The 25,193-nt window shown below is 41.0% G+C and overlaps 1 protein-coding gene across 9 annotated transcripts in view; it reads right to left on the bottom strand.

Moving 5' to 3' along the window:
- The window catches only part of abi1a (abl-interactor 1a), a 50,153-nt gene that overhangs the window by 20,869 nt on the left and 4,091 nt on the right, over positions 1-25,193 (bottom strand). For all 9 annotated transcript variants that reach the window (XM_026180064.2, XM_080306101.1, XM_026180067.2 and 6 more), the window contains exons 2-3: positions 17,490-17,657; positions 610-786 (exon numbers count right to left, since the gene is read on the bottom strand). In XM_026180064.2, coding sequence (XP_026035849.2) covers positions 610-786; positions 17,490-17,657 — 345 coding nt within the window. The remainder of the gene's footprint in view (positions 1-609; positions 787-17,489; positions 17,658-25,193) is intronic.

Genomic DNA, 25,193 nt, shown 5'->3' with positions numbered 1-25,193 from the left:
AGGAAATGATGTCACCGAGCGACCCCTAGAGCGAGCCCTAATGGCTGGGAGCTGCGGGTGAGTCTCTGTTTTGAAGAGTTTATCACATCAAAAAGCTTCTTTGCTACCTTTCACACTGAAGTTAGATAAACTACAAATCGAACCATAACATCATCGCCATAATGAGATTATGAGAGCGGCTAAAGTGCCTTTAAAAAAAAGAAAAGAAAAAAAAAAAAGTCCCACAAATGTGTCTCTGATCACAACAATCCAAGAACAGAGCTGTTTTCTGAAAGCTACATGACGTAATTGCTTTTTTTTTAAGTTTATCTCCATCTCCACCCTCCTGAACCAGTTCCCACTAACACACACTGCAACATATTCCTGCAGGGTCAGAGAGGGGTGTTTTCTGAAGATGAAAGAGAAAGCACAAGAGACGCCGTTTGAGCGAGAAAAACAGACAAAGTGGGAGAGGAGACAGAGGGAGATAGGAGTACCTCTGGCGAGAAAGCAAAGAGGGGGAAGGGAGAGAAAAAAGATGGGAAAACTAATGGACTGAGCAGAGGGAAATATTATATGCGAGCAGAAAATTAGTGCCACATACACACAAAACAAGAAAAATCTGCTCACCTTAACGCCGTGGCCGACATCATCCAGTAGAGTGTAGTCAATTGGCTTCCTGATGTACCTGACTGGCCGCTCCATATTGGCCGGCGCTATGATCTTATGAGTCCTTGCTGTGTTCTTGTTAGTGGTCAGGATCCCGATCTCTCGCCTGGCCACCTTCTCTTTATGGATGTCCACCGTCTGTAAATGAGAGAAGTGAAGATGTGTGTCACACAGAAAACTTAACAAGGCTTAATTAAATCATGAGGCTGTGCTTTTCATCAGTGGGGCCTTAATCTAAATCTAACACGGCAATTCAGCATATTAGCGAGGTAAAAGCACGCAGACACTAAGCAAAGATGACTTACGGTTGCAAGAGCTGTTGGAGCGATCGCACAAATCTCTCAAAAGAAGAATAAACTGAAATTTACTATATATTTAAATCCTGTTTTCACAATTTCACTTTTTCAGAGAAGCGTGTCCTTCCAATATGCTTCATTTATGCCTCTGGTGGCTGCTTTTCTCCTGAAACTGACCCATTGTTTCATTTATTGGTCACACTCCTATACGGCTGTTTCCAAATGACATGACAAATTTGGATTTCTTAATACACTTGATCATGTATTACTAAATTTGGGCAGATGACTATCGCTTGTGCACACGAGACAAGCACCAACTTCCAGAGACTTCCAGAACTAGACTTTCAGAGAGTCAGAAATGACATTGTCAGGAGTTCAGATCTGTTTTTTCTCTCTTCTATGGAAAATGACAACACAGAGGTGCCAGTAGCAGCTGGTGGCACCTGTGGTTGCAGAAAAAGGCTTCTGGTCCTTTAGACGTCTACTGGAAAACAGCCCTGAGTGATGACCTTTGTAAACACTTTCTTAATGAGTTTATGGGCCCGCTCACTTATTTCTGGTCATATTCTATTCTTTCCAAGCATCATAAATAAGGAATATCAAGGGTATGTTAGATGCCAACGAACCCAAGATTTATGCAGATTTGTTGAAGACTGAGTTTCTGTACTGATGATGTATCAGTGCAGATTCACAGATTATACAGAGGGAGATGATGCAACAGCTTGGAAAGATGAGACCACATCATTATAGCTATACACCAGCGCTTTATTCATTTTATAATTCCTCAGACACTCAAAACTTTATTTAGGTTTAAAATTAGAGGCTGAAACAGGGGTAAGTCGCCTTTTACTGTGTTTGTGATCACTGATAATGCAGTGATCTAACAAATAACAAAGTTTGCTTAACAGCTCATCCATAAAAGCATTTGTTCCAGTTTTTGCGAGTCCAGTTCTAGTGTTTTACTTGATTGTTACTTAGCACTATGTAGAAGGTAGCTGTGTCTAACAATGGTGCTTCAAACAGGGCTTCACAAACCTTATTATAATCTGTGCTTGTCTATGACACATTTGTGTATTTTTTGGTGTTTGTTTTGTGGCCTTTAATGTTTATCCACACGGCTATAACCTCACAAGTACTCACTACACAACCAAACATTGAACGCCTCCCATCAAGCCAAAAGGAGCCCAGGAGCAGCTGCTGCTGTTGCAATGGGAGATGAAAGGCCGCAATGTCTGCAGAGGCCAGACCAGGAAAACGGTGGTCTCTCGTGGAGGGGAAGGAGTCAGAAACCAGCGCCAACAGAGGATTCCTTTCATGCCAAAGTGATCTGAGGCTGGACTGAGCTTTGTCTCTTTATTCTGCACTGCTCCACTGTATGTACAGACTTAGCCCTCAAGTATCATTCATCCCAGAGTTGAGGGAATTAGTAACACTCAGGATGGCTTATATGTAGCTCAGCACAGCACAATCACGCCAACAACATCTCTCTTTTTCCCCTCTCTCTGGGTAACATCAAATCTAATTTTAAACTATGACACTAACGAGATATTCGCCTGAGAACTGGCAACAAACTCGAATATCTATTAAGACTGACGCATAGCAGGTTCCTGCAGGACATGCAGGGGTATTAAAAAAGCGGATTGTTCAAAATTGCAGAAAAAAAAGGAGCAATCAATATTTTATAAGAGCCAAAGATATTCTTGCATAATTGCTCCCTAAGAGACTTCCCATGCAAAGAAGGAGCGTCCGTTCTGTTCCAGTGCCCTGTTGTGTCTATTTGAATTAAGAGATATGACAGAGTGCTGATTACAGTCATCTTTTTTAACCTGAGACAAGCTGCCAGGATACAAGAGGCTCTTGACATAAAAACGAACTGTAGTGACAATATCTTCCCTGTGCTGCGAACAAACCAATGCACAATTTAGTGGATAAGAGCCCCATTATGATGGGATTTGAGCCAATAGCTTTGACTCCACATGCAGCTCAGAGATAACTCCCAAATTGTCATATATCATGATCATCTGAAAGCAACTGGGCCAAAATCAAATCAGCCCATTTGGCTTCCATTTGCAGGGGATGTGATGGAGCTCAGTGATCGGCTGAGATGGAACAAGGCAGAAAGAGGGGAGAAGGAGGACGAGGGATGGGCTCAGTCAATCTAGACCTGGTTTTACTTCGAAAACAGCTTTGCTCACATTTCACCACTGATTCTAAAGAAAACTGAAGTCATAGGCGTTGCACACTGCCATAAGTTTCTATGAGGAAGTAGACAAAACATGAAAAGTTCACTTGAAACTGGAAAGAGAACAGTTGTTGAAATGCAGCAGCTAAACTGGGAAAGCATCTGTTCTTGGCTGTACATACTCCCCATATCAGAGAACAGCGTTCGGACAAATGTCATCGCAGCTGGCAGGGGCAGGAGGTTAGAAGCAGCGTAACAGTTCATCTCCATCCTGTACAAGCCCTGCTGCAGCAGTGCAGAGCCCTGATGTAACACAAGTGTTGACAGAAGGGTAAATCTGAACCCACCTTGTTTAGCAAACTTCCACACAGCGAGCAGGAGCACCCCGTGGATATCACATTGCTAATCCACTGTCCAAAGAACATTAAATGGATCTGACAAAAAGGTCTAAGTATGACAGTGCATTCTGGCTTCACCCCATTCCCAGCAGGGAACCCAAATCTGAGCAACTGCGACTTAACAGCCCATCTCTTCCCTCGACTGAGCGGTGAAACGCTTTCCCTGACTTTTCAACTGGCACTAAAAAGGTGTTTACTCGATCCCAATGGTCCATCTGCTGGGTGGAAAACGTCTTGCCAAACTGAAAGGTGCATGATTCACATGTGCTCTCAACCACTGCCACACATATGTCTCAGGCCTACGGCTGTTTTCCCAAAACACTGAGCAGTTGGTGTTTGGCTTATCCATCATCTAAGGGCTTTTAGGACTTTAAAGTGCCCCCCACTTCGTTGTCTGCTTTTATTGAACTGCTCTTTTCATTTGTCACCTTGAAGTCCTCTTTTTTTTTGGCATCCTTTTATTTTTTTCCCCTCTCTTTTTTAACCCTGTAGTTCTTCCCACACCCAGAGGAGTCACCCATCTATGACTAGTGCAGGGATTTAGGTCATAAATTGGAGCTACTGCCAACATCATCAGCGTCATCCACATTCAGTCAAGAATGCGTTAGACTTGGAGACTTTTTCCCCATTTTGGAATATGAGGGAGTCTGTGCAGTGCTTGCCACAATGAGAAATTCTTGTTGTGTTGTTAGTAGCAACCAGTGGCTAAATATTTAGGATTTATTTATTTTGAAGCCAGATTGTTACCGTTTGGGTAGAGGCTGTGCCTGGTTTTCATTGCTAAGCAGCATCCCCACTGTTGGTCAATGGTAACTTTATTGTCCCTAATGGGAAATTGATTTGCAATATGTCCATACAGAAATATGGACATAATGTTGCCAAGTGCTTCGTCAAAAGAAAATATTTGGGTTCATCAACATTACTTTGCTAATGTTCGCATTATGCAGTGTACTCAACTTTCACTGTAGGTTGCATTAAAAAAAATAAAATAAAAAAAACAAAAACACATACAACACAACGTCAACAAAAGCCAAAAAAACTTTGCAAACAACTTATTGTAACTGTCAGTGTAGCCCACCCAATAACAACAGATCGCTTTGGATCAATGTCCCTCCCAGCCTGCTCACCAGTGATTGATGCCAGTTGATAGGTGAAATTGGTCGCAAAGAGGTATATGGATAGCTGTGACCTTTGAGATGTATCGATTGCAGTGTTAAGGCACAATTTTTACTTAGAAAGGCCAAGGGTTTCCATTTCCAGTTTACATCGCACATTTACAGCTTCATGACCATTTGGTGAGCAGTTGGTAAGTGTTTGCAGACAAGTCAGTCCTTCCATGCAAACTATGGACGCCCATGGCTATCTGCTAGTAACCAAAGCAATTGCACAGAGGTTTTTGATGTAGTACAATCTTTATGTCCAATTTCACTTAGCAACTGGTCAACAACTGACACAAAAATTATAAGTCTACTAATAAAACCCGAGGCCCCATAATTTAAGCACCCACTGTAGAGGACTCTTCCTCTAATTTAAAAACAATACCCAACTTTGAGAACGCATCGCTTTCTGGTCTTCAAATCTAAGTCGACCCCCACTTTCAATGAATGCTTATTGCCTCTTTCAGGCCAGTGCAGCCCACTGCTCAGATAAGGGGGAAGGCTGGACTACTTGGGAAAGGAGGTCATACATTGACAGAATGTATCCACACGAGATCAGCAGAAGGGGCATAAATCTCTGAGTGAAGTGGGAACGGCCAAGCAGAGGTCTAGGGTTGGAATTTCAAAATCTTGAACAAACGGAACTTGACAACTTCCCACCGGACAAGCACACAGTGTTTTGGCGAGCGACTTGAGCAGCGACTTAAAAGAAAAGAACTAAAAACGAGTACACTTTATCTGGAATTGAGACAGTTGCTTTCCCTTCGACACGTACTGGAAAGAGAAGAAAACAGCCTTTTCAGCACTTTGGCAGACTGGCCGCAGGATGATATCCTCGGTAAAACGCCAACTATGCACAAACGCACGGACAAACAAAAAGCTTCCCAGCGTGTACTGTAGGCGTAGTAAGGATGAGCTGGGCACTTACACTCAGCATGGGGAAAAACCTACAGCTAGACAAACACACCCTACATACCGATGTTTCTGTGTGTGGCTTGCCAGACCAGACAAATGTGTCAATAGTTAATAACAGACTTCAGCTACAGATAATTATAAGATCTGAATAAAATGATTCAGTAAACTGATGAGAGAAGAGAATATCTATGTTCTTAAGTCCATGAGAGCTATTTTTACCCACCATAAATCAGGACTACATGATGATGATGTCCAGACATTGGAGGTCCTTGTTGTACTGTGCGATTACGCCGTTCACTCAAACATCTGAACCTCAATTTCAGCCTTGCTGCAGATTAAGGAGTGAGGTGAAGACAGCCTAATCAGGCCATCTCTTCTTTTCAGCCTTACATCTCCAGTAAATCTTGACCATGTTCAAATACACTCTCTCAGCAAAGCACTTTTCCCCGCCTACAAAGAGCAGATTTGAACAATTTGCAATGCTCGGTGTCTTCAAGCAGCTATCTCATGATGAAGTGTTTTCCTGCTTCTAGGTCTGCTTCCACAGACCTAGGCCATTTCCTACACTTCCCAAAATAACTTCATGACAGAAGAGTCCTGAAAATGTTGCTATTGTGAAACGTGGAAACACTAGCTCACAAAGGATCTAGAGTTCAGACGTACTATTAAGACATCTTGTGGTTGTGTTTCACAATTATATAATTAGGCTCATCTTGGCTGGAGAGACTGACTGTTCAATGGAAGAAAAAATAAATAAAAACAACTTTTTTTTTTATTAAAAAGGCACAAAACCACAAGGATCTCTTAAAAATCCAACCCTCGGTGTCCTAAAATAAGAACAAAACAATTCCCAAAGAATCCATATAAGGCAGCATTACTTGTTAATCTCAAGGCAAATGACTGCTTTTAGTTTGTAGTGTGGTTCTAACAGAGGAGGCTCTACAAGCTTTTTCTGTGATCAACTATAACTTCTTACAGATGCCACAAGATGGATAACCATAAACCATTCTGTGTACTTCAGCATCAGGCATAAGGCGTGGCTTTAAAAGGAGAAGCCATCGTGTCAGATGAAGAACTGTTATTTACTCATGTATAAGTCGATGTGCTTTCTCATCTTTGCATAATCCTTTCCTTCTTTAATGACGCAGGCCTGGCATTAAAGTTTGACTTTGCTACACAAGTGAATGTTCCACAAGTAATGAAATGCAGAAACTGGTTTGACGTGATTTATATTTGAGAAAATGACTGTGAATATGAATATATTCATTCATATTGATCAATATAAAACTGCCTGCCAGGAGTCCATATTTATTGCATAACGCAGTGCGTTTCATCAGCGACCTCTGCAGTCGTGCATATGAGAAGTAGCAGGACGCAAGCCAATGAAAAAACTTGATACATCATTTAAAAGGATTATTTCATCAATCTCACAACACTGGCACGTAAAGCTGAAAGAAAAAACAAACAAACTTGGGCTTGGGTTTTTAATTGTGCGATGTGTAATTCTACCCGAGTCAATCTAACCTGTTGCCAGTGACACTATTAGACATTTACATAAAGATGGAACAAATGAAAGCAAAACAAAGAGTTGGTGTTAAGTGAGCGATCTCTTAAAAGCTTAAAAATTGTGTACAAAACACTGCTTCACATTCAAGTGGAACTGTTATGCTTTTCCTTGTTTTCAGTCACATATGCAAACTTTCATTGCTGATGCCCATATTAAACATGGCCAAGCCTTCAAATAACAAGGTCAGTGTACGTGCAAGCAATGCCCGTGGGCCAAACGCTCAGGTTTCCGACAGTTTTTTCTACTTTTGGCTCCCTATGATGTCAATGAGAGCAGATGTTTACAAGGGAGCCAATCAGAATACAGCGTCCTTAAAGGCAGAGGAGTTTAAAGGGCTTGTTTCCTGCAGTGCCATGCAACTGTACAACATAAATAAGGATTATTTTGATTGTTTTAACATTGTAGTTCAAAATGAACATCATTGGTGACTTTAATAAGGCCCGGCATTTTGTGTAGCAGTTAGTTTTGTGAAATAATGACAAAAGTTTGTCAGATTCATGATCATTACACTTATTAACTGTCTAAAAAGTTCCTAATCTAAATCCTAATTCTGTCTAATTTGGAATCAGATGTGTGCAGGCTACCTTCATGCATGTATGGGTTAATTTAGGCCACATTACAGTCATATAAAACCCCTGTGAAACTAAACAAATAAATGTCCCATAATGCAAACTTTTCCTTTAAATGTAAGACAAGTTTGTTTGTTTGGGTTTTTTTTTTTTTTTTAATCTTTTGTGACATAGTACAAATGGTTTGTACGGGCATTCGCTTTCCTCAAAGTAGGATGTTAAAGAAAGTGCTGTTTTGGTGCAGAAACAGCTTTATTTGTTAATAAAGTCTGCATTTTAATAGAGCGTAGGAGCTTGAAAATGTGAAAGTTGTCAGTATTTCACAAGATAAAGCCAACACTGGGGGGAAAACAGAGGAAATATTCTGATTTCCTTGAGAAATATGTATTATATTTTTCTGCTTTGTTATCAGTATCGCGAACCAGTGGCCCTGAGGACTTTGCCCTAGATTTGAACCTCTTAACTCTGCGTTGTAGCTGTAGCTTCCCACTAACTGTGTCCAGCCTCATCTGTAAGAGAAGCTCCATCCAACACTCCCAAATCCACAGTGAGGCAAAACGGCTGCTGAACAAGAGCAAATGCCTTTGTCCAATGCGTTTCTCAGCGTGATTACAGCCAGCACATCTGAATCCCGTCATCTGTAGAGTCTAACATTTGTCCAAAACGGCCCTGCAGCGAGGCCGCTTCTCTGAGCGGTTAAAGCGACACAGAGCATGCCAGAGCTTCCATGTGCACTCTGAGCCAAAATGGGAGGTCAACTGCACTGTGGGGAGTTCTCAGTTTGGCAGCTTCGGTTAAATATCCCTCAAAAATCCGATCCCTCTGGTGAATCTAACAACCCACGTGTGACACGACGGAGCCAGGATTGGACAAGTGTTAAACCTCGAAGAAAGGCTCTCAGAGACACAGAGAGAGAGAAAAACACTATTAAAATGAGCCGGGAAAGCATGCCAAGGTCGACGCGGTGTTTGCTAACACAGCACATATGGAAACACCTCAGCTGGCCTTTGCAGTCTCACTTGGGCGGCAGCCAAGGCAGCATTCTGACTGAGAGCTGAAGTTTACATACAAACTGAAAGCTGAGAGCAAGTATTTACCATTCCCAGACTAAGAGGTAGACAAAATTGAGACGAACAAACACCTAAAACTGAGACTCAGCTGCAAAATGAAAGGAAAAGTGAAGGAAAAGCATTTCCCAATCGGCCGTGTTGATGCAAAGGTGTCAAACAATTCCCTACACTGCTCTTGTGGTGCAGAACAAAGGTGCAATGATTAGATGCAACTGGACAGTTGTTGGCTGGGAAAGAATGCACTGGTAATAATGAGAAGGCACTCTGCTAGTGAGGAAGGAGGAGTAACCACAGAGCAGAGAAGCTGATGAATCACTAAACAACCTCAGTCACCAGTTATTTCACATCATCACACATCCACCCTTTAACATCCACCCATGCAGGACAGAGTCGCACGTTGCATTCAAGCTACAAACGCTACAAGGACGAGAAAAATGCGACAACAGAAAATATGAGATTAACAGAAAAATCATTAAACGCTGAAATTGTTTATTTAGCGAGAATGACAAACAATTATTTCTTGAGGTTCTCAAATGCAAAGATTTGTTTTTAAATATTTTATAGAACAAACATGTTTCAATTAAAAAGGGGAAAATTTAATAACTGCCAAACAGAATGAAAAGTTTCACTTTATTCCCAAAGGGGCAGTTAGATTTCTTTTAAAGCAAAACAAAAAACAGGATCTGTTGGTCTCCTTTCTTACAGGTTTGATGAGCTGATCAACAAAATTGATTTTAAAATTTGCTACATTTTGTGTTTTACAAATTTTTTTGTAGATCATCCATTTTTTTTCTTTTTAATGCTTGCTCTTACGTAAGCAAAAGTAAAAGTCTGTTTTCAGGTCAGACTTGTTTATACGTTTTTATAAATGTTATTTTTATGAGTCAAATCACATTAACTCAAGATATGATCCATGAGAATGTGAGAAGATTCCAACTGGGTTGTAAGAATCATAATTAATTTTGTCCAACCAGAATTAAATGAACACAACTGACCGATATTTAAAAAGCTCTGCCAATGACACACAAGCATGAGCAAATTAAGCGCTCCCTAAATCACTGCTGGATGTCATGCCTGTGAGTGGCAGTTACAGCCGTTCCCGGCACCCTGCAGCTTTACATATACAGGATGTATTCAAGTCAAAAGACGAATATATACACAACAGATAAAAGGTTAGAGAAGCACAAACCAAATGTCTGGCAAAACAGAAGGTGATCCCTACAAGCTGATCGTCATTATCCACTGTTTGGAAACTTTAGTGCAAATGATGTGGAGTTGCGTCTGTGTCACAAAGCAACACAATTAACTTATTCAGCCATCAAAAAACATCCCACAAACTGCAGTGTAAAGGAATGCCAAGAAAAATAGCACAATAGTTTCCAAAGTCCACTCAGAGATCCTTAAAAGTGAGCATGTACAGTCAATAAATCTATCAAAGACACATTGAAATCTCCAATGCAATCACATTGCATTTTGCTAAACATAATGACTAACAAAGGCTTCAGAAATATTGCTGAATTACTGGACAAAGACACTCAATTACTGGTTATATGCTTGTGAATCTGTAGAGACATGTAAAAGATGTCAATGTGATTTAATCAATAGAATTACAAAAAAAGGTCTAACTTCATTTAGACGTCACAGATTTGTAAATTTCTTTCCACAGAATCATTTTCTAACCCCCCCCCCCCCCCCCCCCTTTTTTTTTTTTCATGAATCCAAACCTTCCAATACAAACCCCATATTTTAAATAACTGCTGTTAAGAGGCAAGAGACCACACAAGGATCTGACCGCCGATCCTGCCACATCACTATAATCCACTGAACAGTCATGTAGAAAAACGTGTAAATATCTAAGAGTGGAAAGTAGACCACCAGGCGAGAGAAAGGAGAGAGCGAGCAGAGGGATCAGCAGGAAACAAGAAGCACACAGAAACGCAGACAGAACGAGAAGGTTCCAGTTCCTGTTTGGAGCGAAGCCATTTCTTCCTCAACAGGAGGTCAGCAAGTCAGCACTGCAGCACAGACACAACCTTAATTCCTAGCATGCATGCTCTCTTATCACAGCCTTTTACACACACAAGCAGTGGACTGTAAAGGCATGCAACTGCTCATGCGAGGAATGACGATTGAAATGACAAATAACTGAAACAGTAAGTGTGCCAACCTGGCCTCATAAACACAAACCGAATCCGACTCTGAACACAAACATGGGCTGGCTCATGTGATCAGATAAGAATATTGTGTAACTGTAGAAACACCATCTGAGTGAACCTCACAGCTGTGGGAACAAACTGAGTTTTCATTGTGCGTGCGTGTGTGTGCGCGCATCAGCTGCTTTCTGCATTCACTGCGTTCACCGAGTTCAGTCTGCACACAAGCCAGGTCCAAATGTAAGACAGAGCGGTTGAAATCACTACAAATAAATATGAGCTGGCAAAACAAACAGTAAAGTATTTTCAATAACGGCATGATTTATTACAACACTGTCAAAGGATCATTTTCATTAGATTAGTCAACACTGACAGATCGATTTGTGCTATAATGCAAGTGCAATCTACAGTTTCACAGGATAAATGCTAAAAAGTTAAATTCATCTAAATAGTTTACAGGCTTTAATTACTTGCACTTTTCCTTTTATTTTGATATCATTTTACTCTGTTGTGCTGTATTGATGCTGCATTCGCACCATCTTAAAAGGTCTTAACGATCACAGTTTCCTCCATTTGTGGCCTAAGATTGAGTTTCTTCCCCGATGCGATCAGTCAAGAGTCACGAGAACTTAAGACTGTGCCACTAAAAATGGTCATAACCACATATATACACACACAAATCACCAGGTCTTTATTTATAGGTCAGAATGTGAGTTTAAGTATGTGCCCGTCTTTTTCAGTGTGGCATATTTTCATGCTCAATTTACCGACATTACCTTTGCTTCGTTCTCGTCTTCGTTTAGCAAATGTAAGCATTACAAAAAATGAGTCATTTTATTTAAAAAGACAAGAAGATTACCGTCAAAATTTTGCTCATACTGCAGACGTTCAAAATCTTTAACTCCTTATGTTGTACATCGGTTAACAAATGTCTTTTGTTATTTAATAGTCTTTTTCACCAAAATGTAGCCAATTAGAACAGCTATAAATGTTGGTTTAATTCACTCCCATTAAAGAAAATGTGAATACTGTGTAGTTTTCTTCAAACAAACAAAAAAATAAATAAAAAAATCCACCATTGTGAAAATAATGAGAGCAGAGCTGAAACAAAAATAAAGAATCACAAAAATCACATATTCATCGTAATAATCTAATATATTTTCTTTCATTTAAGCTCAGTTTGTCTCTGCTGCATCATGTGCTGATTATTTGCGCTGGTTTCTCTCCTCTGCTCTTTGTTTCACTGTGAGCAGAGCAGCAAAGAACAGGAAGCCATGTCACTGAGTTGATAATGACACTGCAGACTCACCACCACCCAAAAGTATTGGCATAAAAGCGTTTATGTAACATCTACTTACCCTGGAAGCTTTAAGATACATTATTATATTCACTAGGTTCTTTCTCCCCTTTCTCTGACCTGTAACTCTTCCAGTAATTCTATGGCTCATCAATTTTGCCTTTAAATGAAATACGTAAAAGTTAATATCTTTATTTGGTCAAGTTTCTCTCCTCTGCTCTCTGTTTCACCATGCAAGCAGAGGAGAGGTACGTCATCACCTCTAATAGAAAGTGTTGACCAAAATAGTAGCCAAGAGCCATCTTTGAGTTTCTTCAGGTGTCTTTCTTGATAAATTACTTTGTTTTTCCATCATGTCCCATCTTTCCATATCTAACACTTACTCATGAAAAACTTGATGTAACTATGATTGAATCAGACATCTATCGCAGGTAAATGAGAGAGGCTTTACTCTCTCTTGCTGTATTTTCAGTGCCTCTGGGTGAATTGCGTGAAATCAAATTATGCAATGGAGACTGAATTTAAGGAGAACGCATCCAAAAACACATACACCCTTTCTTCCTGTCCTCCCTCTCTATTCGGGGTATCACAGAGAGGTTCTCAATGCGAGGCACCGCTTTCTTCCACCGGACAAACAAAGCACTCCCTGTTCGCAGCCTCTTAGCAGCCACTTCACACGCAGCACAAGGTGGAAGCCCCGCTAGCTACTCTATTCTCCCTTTAGACCTTCCGCCTGAATACTGCAAAGAGATTGTAAATGGCAATGACAGCAGGGAAGGTGACACGCCAACAAACACCCAGAGGAACACATTGAAACATTTATGCAAGTTGTACTGCAGCAGGACACTGATATCCACTGAATAACAACAAGTAATTTGGGTACGATCAAATGTAGCAGAGACTAAATTATTACAAAATGTTGTAAATATAAAGACATCACATTTATGTTTTCTGATCCGCTACAAATGAGCCGAGCTTCATCTTCTGTGTCCACCTGCTTCATATCGAGCCTGCAGAAAGCACAATATTTTGTCTGACAGGATGGTCACACTGTCGATTGAGTCAAAAACAAGTCATAATTTCTTGCTGTGCCTTGGCAGAGACAGCACAAACTACAAGTTGGTCGCTGGCCAGTCATAGCTTGGCATTTCTCAAGACTCATGATGAAGAAGGGACCAAGTACTGGAAACAAGAAGGCCAACAGATAAGGGCACAGACAGCTGTCTCGAGTTTGGAAAAAGAAAGAAACGGGAAAAATGAAGCAGGGATTGCCTGATTTCTTCTTTGGACTCCTATTGTACGACATCACAAACACATGGTGGAAATTTTTACAACACATAAAAGAACTTTCATGTGCCATACGGAGCACCCTACAGTTTTCTAATTTGGCAAAACAGAACCCATTAGTCACTCGTATGCACCCCAGCACAAAGGTAAACAACATGAATGTGCTATATTCCAGACGGAGAGATGCCATCACAAAGCAGACACACCCTGACCAGAGTGAATCCCTCCTAACTGTGGGCAAACCAAAGAAAGCTGCCATGACGCCAGCACACGTCTCACCACAGGCACTGACTGTACTCTGAGGCATCTCTAGCTTTGAGCAGGAACTGGTACAGGCTTATGATACTGACAAAAATTGATTATAGGGAGAATTATAGGACTCATCCAGCGCACGCAACAGCGTGTTCATCATATTTCAGAGGCAAATGAGGAAATTTCCCCCGCAAGTTACAGGCTTTCCTCTCCATTAACCATTCAGCAGAATGCAACAGTGGCCTTTAGGGCTTCCGCTAATCTCATATCCATGAGCTGTGAGGGCATCACGATAATGATCCACCTCTGAACACGACAGCAGAGAGCTATAACAAACCCACAGCGTGCAGAGCTCACACAGCCCTCCCTTTTTGTTATTAAAAACAGAGATACGCTTCATAATGGCTAACTCATTAAGACCTCTGCTCTCACTTATTCATAAAAACAACCAGGCAGAGAAGAAGGCGTAATGAATGAAAAGGATATTAAGCACTGTGGCGTATGTTTGGCAACAAGACAAAGCTGCTAAATCCTTTACATTTCCAGAGACCAATTATATATATATATATTTTTAAAAAAAAGGCAGCAGAGTGTTATTCCTGTAGCTACAAAGGCTGTCAGCTGGGGAAAATAATAGTTTGAAGTAGATATGCACCAACTGGTCACTGGCTTTTCAGCTAATTAGCCTTGACCTCTGACCAGCCTTCCTATCATAATAATAGAGTACTGTGTAAAAACTTTGGCCTGCTGATCATCTCTTATTTTGCTTCCAAAGAGTCACGCTTTTGTGAAACTTTATTGCTCAATGATTTTGAGCAACAGTTCCCCGGGCTTTCTTAAGGTTTTTCAACAGGGAGATTCCCAAAGAGCTATTAGCTAAAACATCAAATCTTGGTATGATGTGCAGTGTGTCGTTCAAGAGTTTGACAAAAAGAGCAAAAATAGCACTACCAGTAGCACTACTAGCACTACCAAAAATAGATGGCTCCATGAAGGCTGCAGAAACAAGCATAACCACCTGACCAGAGTACTGTAAAACATGCCAACTGGCTAACATAAGCCACACTCAAATTAATTTAGCTTTTGGAATAAGTGCAATGCATCTATCTGCCATTTAAAATCAATTTCATTTACATAACAATGTGATATTAAATGGTTTTACGTTGCTTTTGAGTACACACCTTTGATTTCTACCACTGTGGTCAGAGTTGGCCATTTTCTTCGACACTGGATGTAGGCGTTAGTCTGACATTTATTCTCAAATTCAAGTGATTAGGAAATAAGTTCCTTTAAAATTAGAAGCTTTACAAGAAGGTACAACATGTTGGGTAAGTCACATTTACAATGTGAATTCTGTCCAGTAACATGGAGCACTTTATTCCAACATCTATCCAAGTGTGTGATTAAATGAAAAAAAAGGTATAATCAGGTGTAGCTGTGGAAAATATTTTTATTGTTCAATTTTTTATAAACAATGCAAATTTATATTTCTTAGAAAGCAAAATCAGAATCAGCCAAGGAAAGTGGCATTTGGTGCATCAATGCTCTTTTGGTGCTCTTGCTTTATTATTATAATTTTTTTTTTACATAAATGATAAAGATATAAAGATAAAGATAAATATAAAGATAAGCATAATGAGGGGAAACCTGGCTGTCAGCTGACCTAAAGTGACACTATTTAGTCATCTTAGAGGCTTCTCCATGGCTACACACTGTGCACAACATTGAGTTTAAATATAGCAAAGGAAGTCTGGAATTTCCCACGACAAGATACGAGACCATGGAAACAAAGTCAAATAGTGTAAACTAAGCGGAGTGTTTAGTGCACGGCCTTCTTTGCTGATCTGAAACAACGTGTCGAGCTGTCTTTCAAATATTTTTAGATGTAGCTCAGGGGGTTGTCATGGAGACTGAGGCAGGCAGTGGTGTCACAGTGACCTTGGTATCAGCTGAAGGCTGTTTGTCAGGATACTGACTCAAAACTTAGTAAAAGTAAATTTGTCTTTTTGGGAGTCTCTCTCCGCTTTCTTTGCTCATCATCAGTCATCGTCTGTTCCTTTCCCTCACAAACCCTCCGGCGTCGCAAATGATCTTTTCCACCACCAGACTAAAAATGTGACCTTCAGGACGTCTTGTTATCAAGAAAAAGCAGGGAAAACTAAATCAAAGGAACTAGAGCCTCCAGTCGTCATCCAACCACTCCAAGTATAGTCATTTTAACACAAATTTTGGCGTGCTCAGGGTGTGGTGAATCTCTCCCAGTTCTAATCTATGAGATGCCACATGGCTGGAGTTCTTTGTTTGATTTGTCTGAGCTCTTAATGCCTTCATTGGATGAGCGGCTGGATTTACCTGCACATGGCAAAACCCTCACCCTGCAGAGAGGAACGGCTACAGGAGTGAGCTACTGTATGTGTTAGCAATGTGGTTAAAGTCATTTAACAAAAGCGTTTAACAGTTAGGCTGCTAAAATACTGAACACTATCAATAAGTAAAAGAGTGAGCTACTTACTCTCAAGTATAAAATCAATATAATTTTAAAAGTCTCTGATCAATTGAACCACATTCATAATGAACTACATAATGCAATTTCAGGTTGATATTTTCCCAGAGAAAAACTTCCATCATCTCTTTTTTCCCCTCATGTCAGTCCTGAGGATACAAACCTCGTGTTTGCAAAAGCTTTATTGGAACTGGCACTGAACAAAAGTGACCAGGGGCTTCGTATCGAAGGCTTCGGTCGCACAGGCCTAGAGGCTGCAATCGCCTGGCAACCATCGGTTGCTAAAACTGAGTATTTGCCATCAGTTGTAGGTTGCTGGCAGTTGCTGTGAAATTGCTTGCTCAAGCCAAACTTGCTCTGACCTACAGATCTGCCAATGACCCACTGGTAACCACTAGGGAAAAACATGTATTGCTCAACATGTTGGTGAGTGGTTGTGGGTACGTTGCTGGCATTTCTTTGGCGAGTAAAGTGCAGTCACCGGCTCTTTGTGTGGAAGACACCGGCTTGTCTGCAAACACTTGCAAACGACTTGCTAAGTAGTAAAGAAACCGAAGAGGACGGAGAACATTTGTTTTCAAACTTTTACATTTCAGCTGTAAAGTATGTGATGCAAAGTTTTGCGTACTTTAAAAAGCACATCTAGGACAGGATTCATTTTGCTTGGGCAATAAACAGCGTGATGTGTGGCTTTGTTTCTTGCAACATGCCCGTTTCTACACAAGCTAAAATCTAAAAAACAAATAAAGTAAACAGCATTAAATAGACTTCTGACAGTTTGTGACTGACAGAAAAGTTTTTCTTTAAATAGGCGACAGAATAAAGCTTTCAAATGCTGTTATTTTAGCTTATTTATTTAAAAAAACAAAAGTAATATGCTGTGGATGAATGGATTACAACCAGCTATGACAAATCTAACCCTGTGTTTTGAGGATGTCGATGGCTGTTGGGGGAACTGTTTCATCATTTTTATGCTTCTCAACCACGCTGACATAAAATAAAAACAAGCAGACCACCAGTCAGGACTTGAGTAAGACTGATAAACCAATAAAGGGAACCATGGATGCTACCGTTTCATGCTGTGACTTAAAATAACCGAGTCTGTGTGAAAGTGAGAGGAGAAGTGGAAAGCGTGGGGCAGCGATCTTCACAGCTGCTTGGTCTGTGGCCAGGAGTTTCTGTGTGTATTTCTGACCTGAGAGATGTGGTTGATGGAAGACTCCATGCGCCGCAGCTGCGAGGCCTGGATGTCCAGCAGCTGCAGCACATTGTTGGCTAAGGCATTAATCTGGTAGGCCACGCTAGCCAGGGACTGGGTGGTGTAGGCTTTGGTTTCCTCCAGAGCTTTCCTCTTGTCCTGGGCCTGTGCACAGAAATAAAAATGTCAGTTACTATTAAAATTGACATAACATCCACCTTTTAACCTCATCTACAAGTCAGGTTTGTGCTGGCTTCAGGCCAAAAACACTGCAAAGACCATTTTCTCTCCAACTCTCAGTTCTGAGATACCACACTGTAACGGATCCTGAAGCCACCATTCAAGAGCAAAATATCCGCTTTTCTAAACTGCTTCACAGAACTGAACCTGACAGATTCAACACAATAATTCATTCGTATTATCAATAATAAAGCACAGCGTTGATAGCAACAGTTCAAGATCAGATAACAGCCACACCTCTGCTAATTCACATCTAGTTTAAGTAGGAAACTTTGCAACGTTATCTTACGTGCAGTTTTATTGTCCCCTTCTGTCTTCTCTTGTTTCTATTAATCTAGTTTTTCCTTTTTATATTTTTTTGTTTGCACCCTTTTAAAAAGCTTTCCAATTATTCTGTTTGGCTCTCCATGTGAATTTACAACATGAATACTCTTCTTTTTATCTATCCAATCACTTTTTTAAAAAGGTGCTACACAATTAAAGTACATATTTATATATATCATCATGTCAAAAAACACCTAGTATCATATTTTTTGGTATAATCAAGCATGTCTGTGTGGCCTATAACCGGCCCACTCGACATATATGAAGCTAAACATTTACATGTATGCAGCAATGTATTCAGTAACAATTTAACGACATGTTGTTCAGCCACCTCCCTTCAGACGGGCATAGCTCCAAGCTGATGAGCTGTTGTGTTTGATCTCTGTGGGCTCTTCCCTACACTGCTCTCAGTCACCAAGTCCAAAGAGCACTGCCTGGAGGGTAAACGCTGGGCTTTGATAACAGGGTGCTGTAATAGAAGACAGGTGGTGGCAGCAGTGGGTGAGGTGATGATAGCTAATGGTAGCATTAAGGGGGCAAAACAGGGGGAAAAAAAAAAATTGACCATATGAAGACAAGAGAGGTGACAGTGCAAAAGAAAACAAACGATCAACGCAACTAATACACAAACTGTCCATATGGCTGGCTAAAAGCTCCTGACCAGGAGAGCTGCAGCGCCGGCTTTTCCACGGCCGGTGTTTCTTTTAGCGGGAATCAAAGCGGCAGATGTGTTGGGCGATAACAGCCTCAGGAAGCAGGAAAGATTCCTCCAGAGGGTTCAGTGCAAAAGGCCATCTGTTGAAATCACACACTCGTTCATGCGTGCACGCAGACACCTACCACTGACGCCGCAATATGCAATGTGGTGCGTGGATTAACAGCTGGAGGGAAACAGATGAAACAACAACCGCAAACAAACAAACAAACAAACAAACAAACAAACAAACAAACAAACAAACAAACAAACAAACAAACCAGCCTTTACATCCATGATAGCAATTTCCAAATTGCAAGAGGATGCAGATTTTTGCTGTATAAACAGATTAGTGAACAGCTCGTGCTTAGCTGTGCAGAACTGCTGGCCTACATATCACGCCACAAGTTAGTTTAAAATAAATAAACACGGCCCCGAAGAGACGTTGTGCAAGATCCATTCATTATAGATATACAGACTGCAAATGCAAATATGTTGTTTGCAATGCTGTTATAACTAAAAAAAACTGCATGATTATGTTGTTTTTGTTAATGCACTGCAGCTGTGAACAGCACAGACAACCAGGCCCATTGATGTTTCGGATCACAAACGCTCAAGTGTGATGTGTAAACTCTACTGTCTCCATTTCTGTCAGACATACAAATTCATTCAAGGTTGCCAAAGCTTAAATCCAAAGAAAAGAAAACAACGTGATGCTGTTTGGGCTGCATTCTCGAACGGCTGCAGTGCAAAACGCTCCAAAACATGCACGATCGCCCGTCCTGCTGACTCAAAGTTTCCCGCGGTGTTAAGTACAGAACATGTAAGCTGATGACAGCACAAATTAACCAGTCTGTATCACTTTGAAATTGAAGGTGCAAGGCCAGGACTTAAAATTAGTGCACCACAGGCTGCCCTTCGCTGCTGTTTCCTCTCCTTTGAGACGCAGCCGCTACAACGACTTGTGCGTCAAGAAAGCTGACATGACGAAGCAAATAGGCCAGGCTGATCTTTCCTGGTTTACACGAAGGTAAATGTTTTACCTGCACATTAATCAAAAACTGACACTCTCAGTGAGCTGCACAGCCCGCTTTTCAGCTATTTCACTATATATTTCCCAAATAGTTAAATAACAGATCCCTCTTTGCCCTCTATTCTTCTTTTTCTGAACAGAATGATTCACTCTGCATTAGCTGCCAGAGCCGTGATATGAGGTCAGCGGTGGGTGCCGGGAGGACAGATGCAACACTTGATTGCATCGCCACTGGCGGCAATCTTAGATCCTCCTGCTCTAGTTACATCCCTGGCATCCCTAGTCCCTTTGCTGGTTCACGCATCAAATCCTCAAAACCAACCAGATTTGTTGTCCAATTACCCAGCAATCTGCACATTTCTTCAAAAAAAAGACAATGGGAGAGATGTAGTAGATCCTAAAAAATTAGAACAAACAGCGCTTTAGCAGACAAGGAACAAAGGGTGTGCACAATCAGCTCAAAACAACAGCACCGGCAAGCTGAGTACACTCTTCCACGGCAGGGAGATGCAGAGAATGAGGTGGGCTCTGAGAGAGCTTTAGCGCTCCTGGGGCACTTTATCTCATATTTCTGAGCTGAGTAATGACTGAGTGAAAGAGACTATGGAATATCCAGGCAGCAGCAGACAGGCTGTCAGCACCTGAGCTGGGTTTATAAGGGGAGTAGAGAGGAATGCGCGGGCTGACTACGCACAATAAATATGTAGCTGGGAGCTGGGGCAAGCGAGATAATCAACCACCACCCTGACAGCATAAAACACAAACACACAGAGTGACAATTCTTCAAAAACCCAAAATAATTGAATGCTGCACGTACTCAAGCTGAAAAAACTCACAAAAAGATAAAGGAGTGGCAGTCACAAGAAAGGCTTTCCTGTTTTCTGCAGGGTTTTTTGAAGCTCTTGGAAGGATAGACACTCTTCATCTCACCCATCCAGTCTGGCAAGATAACGGCCACTGAAGCGCAATCGAGTTTCTGGTTTTTTTTTCTTAAACAAGACGCCTCCATGTCAGGCTCTGCTGGCTGCATTAAGTGCCGTAAAAAGGAAAAACTCCTCGGGGTCAGACGGGTTCCTGCTTCCGTTCCGCCCAAAAGCAGTAGCAGAAGTAGGAAATGGACAAAATGAGTATTCCTCCTGATGATCTAACACGACTAAAAGAGGACTCAAGGAACTGAGACCAAATGTCTGTTTCACTGAATCATCCAGAAATTAGGAACATGACAAAAAAAAAAAAAAAAAAAACCCCACAAAGGGTTCAGTGGTGGGATACATTTGTTGGTGTTGCAGCAAATGCTAGAACTTGCATAAACATTTCTGCTTCTTTTGATTTACACAGCTGACAAACCCATCTGGGTTAATGCGCTCTCACTTGTTCACAAGTGTGCTCAGCACACACACACAAAAAAATTAATCCCACACACTTTCAGGAATGTTTGGAATTCCGCAACATATCATACATCCTCAAGAGCTGCTGAGGGGTTTCGCCATGAACCACAAGTGTGGGGGATGAGCTCGCAGAAGCCAAAAACAAACACAATGGGACAGAAGTACAGAGCTTTTTTTTCCTTATCTATAATCTTCAGACTGAACATGAGGAAAAACTAATCCTAGATATTAGGCCTGACAACTCCTGCAACTTTGTCTAAAGGAAGAAAACCTTAGCAGGGATCAATCCTCTTCCCAAAGCAGTACTGTGCTGAGCTGAAAGAATGAGCCTAAATCCAGCTGGAAGGTTGTAGAGCTCACATGGCACTTTGCTGCCCAGTGATGTATCGACCGCTGATTACTGCAGACTGGACGGGGCAAGATAAGTGAGGCAGCCGAGAGCTAGTGAGCCGTTGTATTGATGTGCGGAAGGTGGAGCCCATGAACGAGAGACACGTTTAAGATCTGACCACGTGTTACCAAAGCTATTACCTGATCAATTAGTTCCCTCTGCCATCGTGCAGCGATATATTACAGCTCAAACGGAAGGCAAAACTGTGATAGCAATCTGAGACCGAATGTAACTATGTCAGTACCACTAAAGTTAAAGGAAGACTGTCGTTTCCAGTTTGCTTCTGCTGTGATTTATCTTTGGTGGTGTCCGTCTGTACTGGGACTTCCCCACGCTTCCATCATATTTGCTAAGTAGATCAGCTGATATGGCTGAACTGTGGTTGAGCTTTACTTTGCAGCTAGCTTAAGACAATACCTTGCTTTCTGCTTCTTACCAGTCTAGTAACATGCATTTCAAGGCAATTACAGTCGTTGCTTTACATATGATGGAAATAAAGGTACTTTCGGTGCAGCAGGTATCTGACACAACCATGAAAGGACTTCACTCTGAACTAAAACCCCGGCTGACAAATGTGAGATTTTCTTGAACTGACTAGGTTTTCTGTTTGACTTCCTTGTTCTAAGGTTACATTGGAAACAATTTGCTGGTCACTTTGTTCCCTAGTTGACATTTACTGCTCTGGGTGCTGGTTACTGCCAATGTATTTACCACCCCCTCATATGTCAATCGACAGTATTCTTCCCTGTGGTTGGTAGTTGCTTCAGTTGCTTGGCTAAAATTTTTCGATGGTATCTTGTTGCCACATTGCTGCAAATTGCTTTCTGTGTGGACAACGCTAACAGTTAATCAATATATCTCCAAGTTATTATTATTCCCAATTTACCAGTTACGAATGAGAAAATCCAAACTTCATAGGGCGTTCAATTCGCTACCATACACCTCTAAGAAAACCCATCAGATATTTATATTGGAGAGGCTGCTACCACTAACTTTGGGGTATTTGTCCTTTAAAAACTGACTTCAGAAATGATCAAGTATCAGTCTGGGAGCCCATCAACTGATCTCCTATTTTAGCCTCTCAGAGGAACAGCTAATTTCTTGGGGTTTTCAAAAGTTACCCAAGCAAGATGTCCTGTTCCATCTGTTATTCCCATTGGTTTACAAATGAAGACCTTTTTTTTAAAAGAGATAATAAAAAGATAAATTAATAGAATGACTGTACACCTGTATGCAACCAAACACGATCGGTCAACAGAACTACAAACGGACTACAAACAGAAACCAGAAAGATACCAGAACCACAAATCTTGTCCCTTGCCTACAGATTCTCCATACTCCTATAAAAACATGTTTATGGGAAAACGTCCGTTTTCTAAATGCTCTCTGCTTAAATTTGTGCCAATTAATAAGTCAGTTTATCACAGAACTGTTGAAGCTTTACTTTGTTTTATAAAGCCTAAATGTTTAAGAAGGTGCTAAGTGTTGAATTAACAATTTTCCGTATACATTATTATATCCACTCCTTGAGATGATTAAACTAAGAACGACCTACCTGCCGAGAGAGGATGGTGAAAGTGACTCTGGAACGTGTGAGGAATAAAGAAAACCTGCACATGAAACAACTTCAGTCCCTCCTTTTACAAGGTCTCGGCTCTCTAAAATTAAAAATTAAAAAATAAATAAATAAATAACACTGCAGCACGATAAGTGAATTCATAATTCCTTCTCCTCCCTCAAAGGGGCAGATGGAGGCTGACTGAAAGGCCATAAGGTCTACCTGACCTTGAAAATCTGCCAGCACGCTATTAGAAATTCCTTCAGTGTGTCAGGGAAGAGACACAAAGGGGAAGTTTGCACATGAAGGAAACTCATTAACCTTTATTGAGAGACTTGGTAATTGCTTCATCTGGCAGAAAGCACAAAGTGCTTAACTGATAAACAAGCAAAAAAAAAAACAAAACAAAAAAAAAAAAACACTACAAGTTGGGAAAGGCTTTACTCCTTATGAATCCAACTGTAAGCCGAAACAGTACCATCAGAATGAATCCAACTGTCCAAAACTCCCACACTGTAACAGATCAGTTCAACAGTCTGGATCAAACCAACCCCATCAGCTGAGGGGGAGGAGTGACAGGTGGTCAAAAGGATGAATGGGTCTGGCTGGTAGGCTCAGAGCCGCTAGGCCTCTCCGTGCTGCAAGAAAAACCAGGCCACTCCACAGAGAGCAGGAGAGAGGGAGAGGCAGAGAGAAAGGACAGGAAATGAGGACTCAAAGTAACCCAGAGAGGCAAAGCTATGTTAAAAAACAAAAACAAAACACAAACCTATATTTATCACCTTTAGGCAAGACTGGCCCTCTTCCAAGAGAAAAACTTTCACGAATTCTCCTGGGAAAAGCAGCACAGGACAGGTACACCAAGGTTATATGACCGGGATTGTCAAACTACTGATCGATGGCCAGGCCTCGCCTCTTACATGTGATGCTGCCAGCATCGATCACAAGCTCATATTTTAAAACAACTCATTCAGGAGCAGCCCGCACTTCCTTTTTTCCTTTTTTAAAGAAAAAGTGGGCATCGTGCTGCCTCAGCACAAAAAAAACAAAAAAAAAAAAACACTTTCTTGCAAGACAGAATTTACTCTGACTTATGACCTCCTGGTTTTCTACATAACACTTCCATTTCCCCTTTTTTCTTTTTTTCCGTTGTAAACATCTCACTATACAGCGCTGCCACACATCGCTGTGATTTCATCAGGAATTTGGACCAAGTTGCAGGCAAGACCTTTCTAAGGAATTCCCAATTATCAGTGTAGTAAAGGCGTGTGCATTGCTGGTATTCAGATAGTGGAAACATTCAGATTCAGAAGACTTTATTTATCCTCGAGGGGCAATTGAGAGACTGACCTTGCCGACCATACATACAATACACAATGGCCCTGTATGGTGGCTTCAGGAGTGTCAGAAAAGCATCCATTCAAAATACATTAAGTGCCACAAACACCTTTCCTTGTTTGGAAATGACTGGACAATGATCGTGCACAATGACCGCTGAAAATTTTAAAGATTTATTGACTATAAATGTAGAGATTAAATGATGAGAGAGTTAAATATGATCGGCAGGACTGACTATCTGTCCTGGTGTACCACTCCTTTTGCCCTATGACAGCTGAGATCTGGCTTAAAGAAGGCCTTTAAACAGTGACTATGCACATAAGCATGACTTGTTCACATACAGTTAACACAGAGTCTGTGTTACCTTACTTAACAGAAATCTGTCGGTTTTACTGCACTTTTTGAACATTTGACAAACAAAAGTGGATTTTATCCTTAAGTAAAAAAAACTGACGGGCACAATATTTTATGCTGAAAAAAAACAACAACAAAAAACTCTGAACTTTCGTTGGACGAACTCTTAAGACATTTGATGGATACCTGCCCAAAGACCAAGAAAAAAGGAACAAGGATAAGCTGCTGTTAACATTTTTAACACAATCTGGGTGGTACTCCTGTTTGCTTGAAAACCTTTATTGGTTTTAACCACTTTGTCACTATTAGTTTAAAGATTAAATATTTATTAAGTTTAGATAAGCTTTAGTTTTACATTTTTAGCTTTCAGCAGAATTATCC

This window comes from Astatotilapia calliptera, chromosome 9 (genome assembly GCF_964374335.1).
Source record: "Astatotilapia calliptera chromosome 9, fAstCal68.1, whole genome shotgun sequence".
Classification (NCBI taxonomy): Eukaryota; Metazoa; Chordata; class Actinopteri; order Cichliformes; family Cichlidae; genus Astatotilapia; species Astatotilapia calliptera.
This window is presented reverse-complemented; position numbering and strand designations above follow the sequence as displayed.